This window comes from Argentina silus (assembly GCF_951799395.1).
Source record: "Argentina silus genome assembly, chromosome: 22".
Lineage (NCBI taxonomy): Eukaryota > Metazoa > Chordata > Actinopteri > Argentiniformes > Argentinidae > Argentina > Argentina silus.
Window position 1 is genome coordinate 3,564,612 of NC_139676.1, and position 7,500 is coordinate 3,572,111.

At 43.0% G+C, this 7,500-nt stretch overlaps 1 protein-coding gene across 1 annotated transcript in view; it reads left to right on the plus strand.

The window, feature by feature from the left end:
• Window positions 1-7,500, plus strand: part of radil (Ras association and DIL domains) — a gene marked incomplete at both ends in the record, with an annotated part of 27,451 nt that overhangs the window by 1,865 nt on the left and 18,086 nt on the right. The window contains 4 exons of the mRNA XM_083693700.1: window positions 2,258-2,371; window positions 3,862-3,974; window positions 4,787-4,972; window positions 7,477-7,500. The exon at window positions 7,477-7,500 is cut by the window's right edge and continues 786 nt beyond it. Of these exons, the coding sequence (XP_083549826.1) occupies window positions 2,258-2,371; window positions 3,862-3,974; window positions 4,787-4,972; window positions 7,477-7,500 (437 nt within the window). The remainder of the gene's footprint in view (window positions 1-2,257; window positions 2,372-3,861; window positions 3,975-4,786; window positions 4,973-7,476) is intronic.

Consider the following 7,500-nt stretch of genomic DNA (forward strand, 5'->3'; position numbering starts at 1 on the left):
TGTGTGTGTGTGTGTGTGTGTGTGTGTGTGTGTTAAAGTGTTATATGCACTCTCACACGCAGAGCAGCTGTTCTTTAATTCCCTCTCTTCCTCCACTTGTCAAACTCAGCAGAAAAGCGCAGCTCATTAGCTCGTGCAGAGTGTGTGTGTGTGTGTGTGTGTGTGTGTGTGTGTGTGTGTGTGTGTGTGTGTGTGTGAAGAGCGTGTAAAAAGCTATCTGCTCTTTAAGTAGGATAATGGAACAGTAAAACAGTGGAGCAGAAAGACGGTAGAACAATGCTGCTTCTTTGGTGTTTTTTGTACTGTGATGTAGTTAGTCATTATCCTCACTGTCTATACAGATAAAACAGCATAGGTACATGTTATCGGGGATACTCTCTCATTCTCTCTGTCTCACACACACTCACACACACTCACACACACACACACACACACACACACACACACACACACACACACACACACACAAAAAGCCTTTGGATTGACATAAAATGCATAGATGTACATGGGTTCCACATGATTGAAATGTGTTTAATCAACACAATGATCTTCTTTAATGAAACACATTTGTGTTGATTAAACACATTTCAATCATGTGGAACCGATGTACACAATTTTTGTACATAAATCCAAAGGCCTTTATTTTCAGTGCATACACACACACACACACACACACACACACACACACACACACACACACACACACACACACGCTTCTCAACTCTCTGCTGTGTATCCGTTTCATGTCAATTCTCCTGACAGTAGAGTTTCTCAGTCTAGCCCGGGTCTTAAGTGCAGGTGAGACCCACGATTGGCCGGTCAATTGATTGATTGAAAGCTGAAGCCAGTGAGAGTGGCTGTCTGCGTTTGTGAGTTGTGGGTGGGTTCTGATGGTTTTATGAATGAGTGAAGATTAAGTTGAAAACCATCACTCTCTCCCAGCCTTGTTGGTTAAATGTCTTAAATTGGTGTGTAAAACCAGGTTGGTCATAGACTGAAACCAATAGACCTCTATGATAAACAGTCAAGAAGGTATTCATGTGGTTTCATGTGGTTTCTTGTGAATGAATAAGCCCTTTATTACCACAACTCTACATCCCAGAGGTGTCTTTCATTGAGTGCCTCAGGGGTTTAGAGTCTGCGTCTAGAGCTTGACATCTGCAATGCAGCAGGATGTGTGTGTGTGTGTGTGTGTGTGTGTGTGTGTGTGTGTGTGTGTGTGTGTGTGTGTGTGTGACCTTTACATGGAATTAATGCACTGATAGAAACATGTGACATTTAGACACACACACACACACACACACACACACACACACACACACACACACACACACACACACACACACACACAGGAAGGAGTAACATGGTATAACAGAGCAGTCATTTCCAGTCTTACCCCAGAAACACTAACACACTAACCCCCCTCCCATCCCCATCCTAACCCTCTCTCCACAGAGTTACAGTGTTCAGAGAAATACTGTATACTGGGCTCTGTGTGCTGGCTGTGTGTGTGTGTACACTCTCTGACCACCTGAACTGTAGGACAAACTACCCAGCAGAGATGCTCAATATCTTAATCCAGAAGTGTCTTTAGCCTCCATGTTTATGTTTGGAGGGGGTCCAAATTGTGAACATCTGTTTGGACATCTGTAAACTGATAGTTTTGGTATCAGTTGCCCAGAGTTCCTCTCTGGGTTGTCGAAAGAGATAATGACGGGCAAGACAGAGAGGTCTGTTTGTGTTATAACACAACAGACCAGGAAGTACGCATGAGGGGCCAACTGTTCTCTTGGGCTGACACAATGTTTTAAGGTCCACACACGCATACCGCTTTGGCTTCATTCTGTGTGGTCGGCGAGTGTGGATATTGGAACATAGCCTAGGAAACTACGGCTGAGTCTCAAAAGTCCTGAGCCTTGAGTCCTTGCACCTCAAAAGGCATCGGAGGAGAAGTTTCCTCCCCTCGGACCTCGAGAAAATACTTTTGAGATTCGACCGTAGTTTCTTATCAGTTGCATATGCTTCCTGTAGATTTATGGCATCACTTCCTTCTTTCTAGTCCTGGTTTATCACCTGATCACCTGCGCCCGCCCCCTTCTCTCAGATAGCATGTGGACATACACACGCCAGCGCCACAGACCCTTAGCGTGTTCTACCCATGTTCTACCCGTGTTCTCCTGTGCACGCTTGTACCATGTGTATGTGTGGTTTCGGGGGGTGTCTTCTAGACGCCCCTCACTGCCCTTCCTTGTTGTAGGGCCCAAAACACCCCCCTTCCTAGCTGCTCTAATGGGTCGGTCCGGGCTAGGTAGACACTGGAGCTCCCCCCTCCGCTCCCGGGTGGCACAGCCTGCCAAGCCCAGCTCTAAAGGTGGGGACTGGCCTCAGGTATGGTGTCTGTCACCCACTCCACCTCCATGGAAACCACCTCTGCCTGCTCGGTACAACCTTCTTCCTGCCCACCAATCCAACCTCCCCACCCCCCCACATTGGACTTGATCACTCCCATACCCATCCACCCCATACATACTAATGGTTGTCAGATGCTTCCATGCTTCTAAAGTTGTGTTCATGTTCCATACCTGTCATTGTATAGAGTGTCGATCCAACCATTTGCAGTGGGAGAATAAATATTACAGTTCTAATGTAATCCCAAAAGAAAAAACATCTAATTCCATCACGACTAGGTGGAGGTTTCATCATGAGTTTTGAACTGCTTAAAGTCTGTAGTTCTGAACCGTCTAAAGGTTGGGGGGGTTTTGAACTGTCTAAAGGGTTGCGTTTAAAGTCGGACTGAAATTGGAAATCACTAAATGATGCTCATAGTAATGCCCTAATTTGTTTTTCATGGTAATTCTTGACTTTCAAAGGGTGAGTTTCAAATCGAAGTTGTCTTCGAAATAATGACACTTGAAGATGTTAATGCTTCAAAGTGTGCCACCCCCTTTCATAGCATTGTAAATAGCTATGACTTCTGATATCACAAATTACAATCATGTTAAGGCACTGAAGTGTGCCCGCCTCAATGTAAAAGAAGTTGCGTGGCCAGCCATGTAGACAGTAGAGTTTGGCAAACGTTTGCATAAACTTCATATCCCTGCTGTTAGATATCGGCAGATTTCAACCCTGGAGATTTTCTCTGAATATGAATACTATACCAGTCAATGTCAGGTATGCTACAATTTTAGTGAGTAGAGTAAATTATCTGTGAATTGGGATATTGTTGAACGGGTAGCTAATACTAGCTAGCCACCAGCTGTAACATTGATTGTCTAGATGGTAGGCTACATTGATTGGCTAGTCAACCACCGTCCTGAAGCAGTCTGAGCAGAGGAAAATATATGAATGAATTAAAGCTGATTTAATAAACTTTACTTTTAAAGTGAACTTCGAAACGTGAGTTTGTGCTACATTGGCGTTACTCTGACATAACAAAAGATTAAAAAATATAATTTCAGTCCAACTTTAAAGCTCTTCTATGAAAAGGATGGCAGATTCACCCACGGGTCCTAAAGACTTGAGAAGCCCATTTTCTCAACAATAACTAAGTTCAACAGTGTTCAGTGGGAACCATTCTGTTATCTGATGTCTGTGTACCTGTATGAGTTTGGATGTCATTGCATGTCCATGTGATCACAGCCCATCGGAAAGGAATCGCTTGATTCGCATGATTCACCTGGTTCACTTGGTTCGCCTGGGCCGCTTGTTTCGCCTGATTCATGACTCATTGACACAGATTCATCTCTTCTACACACTAACACAAAACTCTCTCCCCGTCCTCTCTATCGCTTCTCTTCCTCCTTCTCTCTCTCTCTCTCTCTCTCTCTCTCTCTCTCTCTCTTTCTTCCTCCTCTCTCTCAGATATCAACGCCCAGGCTCGTAAGCTCCAGAGGAACAGGGCTAAGGGGACTCTGACCCTCCCACGCGGTGGCTCCTCCTTCTGCCGTAGCCTCAGTGAGACCAGCCTCAACCAGGTGGGGGCGCTACACCTGACTCTGTTTTTCAGTACTACTACTAGGCCCAGGAGTTTTTCCTTGCCACATAGGGTGGGATGGCAATTAGTTCTGATCCGGGTACTTCGTCAGAAAATCCCAGAACTTGAGTCAAGATTGGGGAAAACAATCAGGACACTTCTATAGCAACCTGGTGAAAAGGTTAGGGTTAGCCTGAAGTCTCGCATTAGCGACACATGTTTATTAAACATATTTTAAAATTGTGACAGGATTTTCATTTCCATATGAATTTCGTGCTTGATATTTCGCTACTGCTACCAGTCTATCGTAATGGCTGTTAGCATGTTCGGTCATATTTTCTGCATCCGTGGTGGCAGTTTGCCGACGGTATACAACGATTTGATTCAAATATGTTCTTAGCGACACCCAAAACAACAAAGTAGGCAAATGATGAAACAATGTTGTGTCAGGTTTAAGAAAATGATACGTTTGGGGTATTTTTGCTGGGTGTCAATGGCACGACCCTGCAAGTTTCCCCAAAGTGAGGGCCGTGGTCATAGGGATTCCCATTTGTTGCGTTTATCCGTCTCGCCCTATGACCGGACTAGGATGAACTCCGGACACTCATCCAGCTATGAATTTGCTGCAATCTTCGATCCCTAGTTGATGTATCAGATGTATTAGATGAATGTTTTTTTAAGTGGGGGTTAGGGGATGTCAGTTGCAATGGCTGGATGGGATTGGGGGGGTGGCATACTGAAAATGTACTGTTGTTGCGAGGAAATGTCTCTGATTTTGAAGCTTCATCAAAACGAATTTATCCCTGTCAACAGTTGGGCGTGGCAGATGAGCCGAAGCGCTACTACTCCACCCTACCAGGACCCCTCAGGACCAGGGGGGGCCGCGAGGGAGGGGCCCTGACCAAGAAGAAGGAGGAGGGGAGTCAGGGGGGAGGAGGGGTGAGGCACTCCCTCTACCAGTCACCACATCTGCTGCTATTGCAGGGCTACAACAAACAGGTAACATAATCACAGCTAACTCATATACAGTTATATTATATACAGTTATACTATATATTTATCTGGCTGGTGTTGATGGTGAGAGATGGTGATATATCTTGTGTGTATACTGTATACAGTGCTATGCATAAGTAATGGGACAGTGAAGCATTTTCTCTTCTTTTGGCTCTACACTCCAAAAGTGCTTTTATCCATAGTGCCCCTATTTTAGGGTACCCAAAAGCAACCGGACAGATTTATGAAGCACTCACGTTCAGTATTTGGTCGGCAATGTTTTGCGTGCAATAACTGCCTGAAGTCTGTGACACATTGACCCCAATGTGTTCGGGGCTGCTTTGTGTACATATCTTGTACATATCTTGTTATGTACTGTGATATATTGTATGTATATATTTTTCACGACTGGTGTATATGTAGATACAGTTGTGGTCAGAAGTTTACATACACTTGTAAAGAACATGTATGTCATGGCAGTCTTGAGTTTCCAATCATTTCTATAACTCTTATTTTTCTGTGATGGATTGATTGGAGCACATACTTCTTTGTCACAAAAAACATTCATGAAGTTTGGTTCTTTTATGAATTTATTATTCGTCTTCTGAAAATGTGACAAAATCTGCTGGGTCAAAAATATACATACAGCAGTGCTAATATTTGGTTAAATGTCCCTTGGCCATTTTCACATCAATTAGACGCTTTTAGTAGCCATCCACAAGCTTCTGGCAAGCTTCTGGTTGAATCTTTGACCACTCCTCTTGACAGAATCGGTGCAGTTCAACTAAATTCGTTGGCTTTCTGACACGGACTTGTTTCTTCAGCACACTCCACATGTTCTCGATGGGGTTTAAGTCAGGACTTTGTGAAGGCCATTCTAAGACCTTAATTCTAGCCTGATTTAGCCATTCCTTTACCACGTTTGATGTGTGGTTGGGGTCATTGTCCTGTTGCAACACCCAACTACATCCAAGACCCAACCTTCTGGCTGATAATTTTAGGTTTTCCTGAAGAATTTGGAGGTAATCCTCCTTCTTCATTATTCCATTTACTTTCTGTAAAGCACCAGTTCCACTGGCAGCAAAACAGGCCCAGAGCATAATACTACCACCACCATGCTTGACGGTAGGTAGGGTGTTCTTGGGGTGAAAGGCCTCACCTTCTCTCCTCCACATATTTCTGGTCATTGTGGCCAAATAGCTCAATTTTTGTTTCATCTGACCACAGAACTTTCCTCCAGAAGGCCTTTTCTTTGTCCATGTGATCAGCAGCAAACTTCAGTCAAGCCTTAAGGTGCCGCTTCTGGAGCAACGGCTTTCTTCTTGCATGGCAGCCTCTCAGCCCATGGCGATGTAAAACATGCTTGACTGTGGACACTGACACCTGTGTTCCAGCAGCTTCTAATTCATGGCAGACCTGCTTTTTGGTGGTTCTTGGTTGACTCGACCATCCTGACCAATTTTCTCTCAGCAGCAGGTGATAGCTTGCGTTTTCTTCCTGATCGTGGCAGTGACACAACTGTGCCATGCATTTTATACTTACAAACAATTGTTTGCACAGTTGATCTTGGGACCTGTAGCTGCTTTGAAATGGCTCCAAGTGACTTTCCTGACTTGTTCAAGTCAATGATGCGCTTTTTCAGATCCGTGCTGAGCTCCTTAGACTTTCCCATTGTAGCGTTTTTGGCTGAGTGTAATGAGTGTATCAAACGAGCCCTATTTAAATGGGCTAAAATAAGTCACCAGCTGTAGTCAATCATAATCACTCATAAGAAGTTAAGAGGCCATGCCACAAAGCAAATTTGATTGACACAACTTTCTACATCACCAAAATTGATAATTCAAGGTGCTGTATGTATATTTTTGACCCAGCAGATTTTGTCACATTTTCAGAAGAACCATAATAAATTCATAAAAGAACCAAACTTCATGAATGTTTTTTGTGACAAAGAAGTATGTGCTCCAATCAATCCATCACAGAAAAACAAGAGTTGTGGAAATGATTGGAAACTCAAGACTGCCATGACATACATGTTCTTTACAAGTGTATGTAACTTCTGACCACAACTGTATGTATTATGTGTATATTTAGGATGACCTTGTGTATATATTGTGATTTATAGTGATATACAGTACCAGTCAATAGTTTGGACACACCTTCTCATTCAATGGTTTTTCTTTATTTTTATTATTTTCTACATTGTAGATTAATATTGAAGACATCAAAACTATGAAGGAACACATATGGAATTATGTAGTAAACAAAAAAGTGTTAAACAAATCAGAATATGTTTTATATTTTAGATTCTTCAAAGTAGCCACCTTTTGCTTTGATGACAGCTTTGCACACTCTTGGCAAGGTGTATCCAAACCTTTGACTAGTACTGTATGTTGTATAATATATTTCAGGACTGCCTGGTAGATATGTAGATATGTATCATGTGTATATTTTGGATTACCTTGTGTATATATTGTGATTTATAGTGATATATGTTGTATAATATATTTCAGGACTGCCTGGTGTACCTGTTGAAC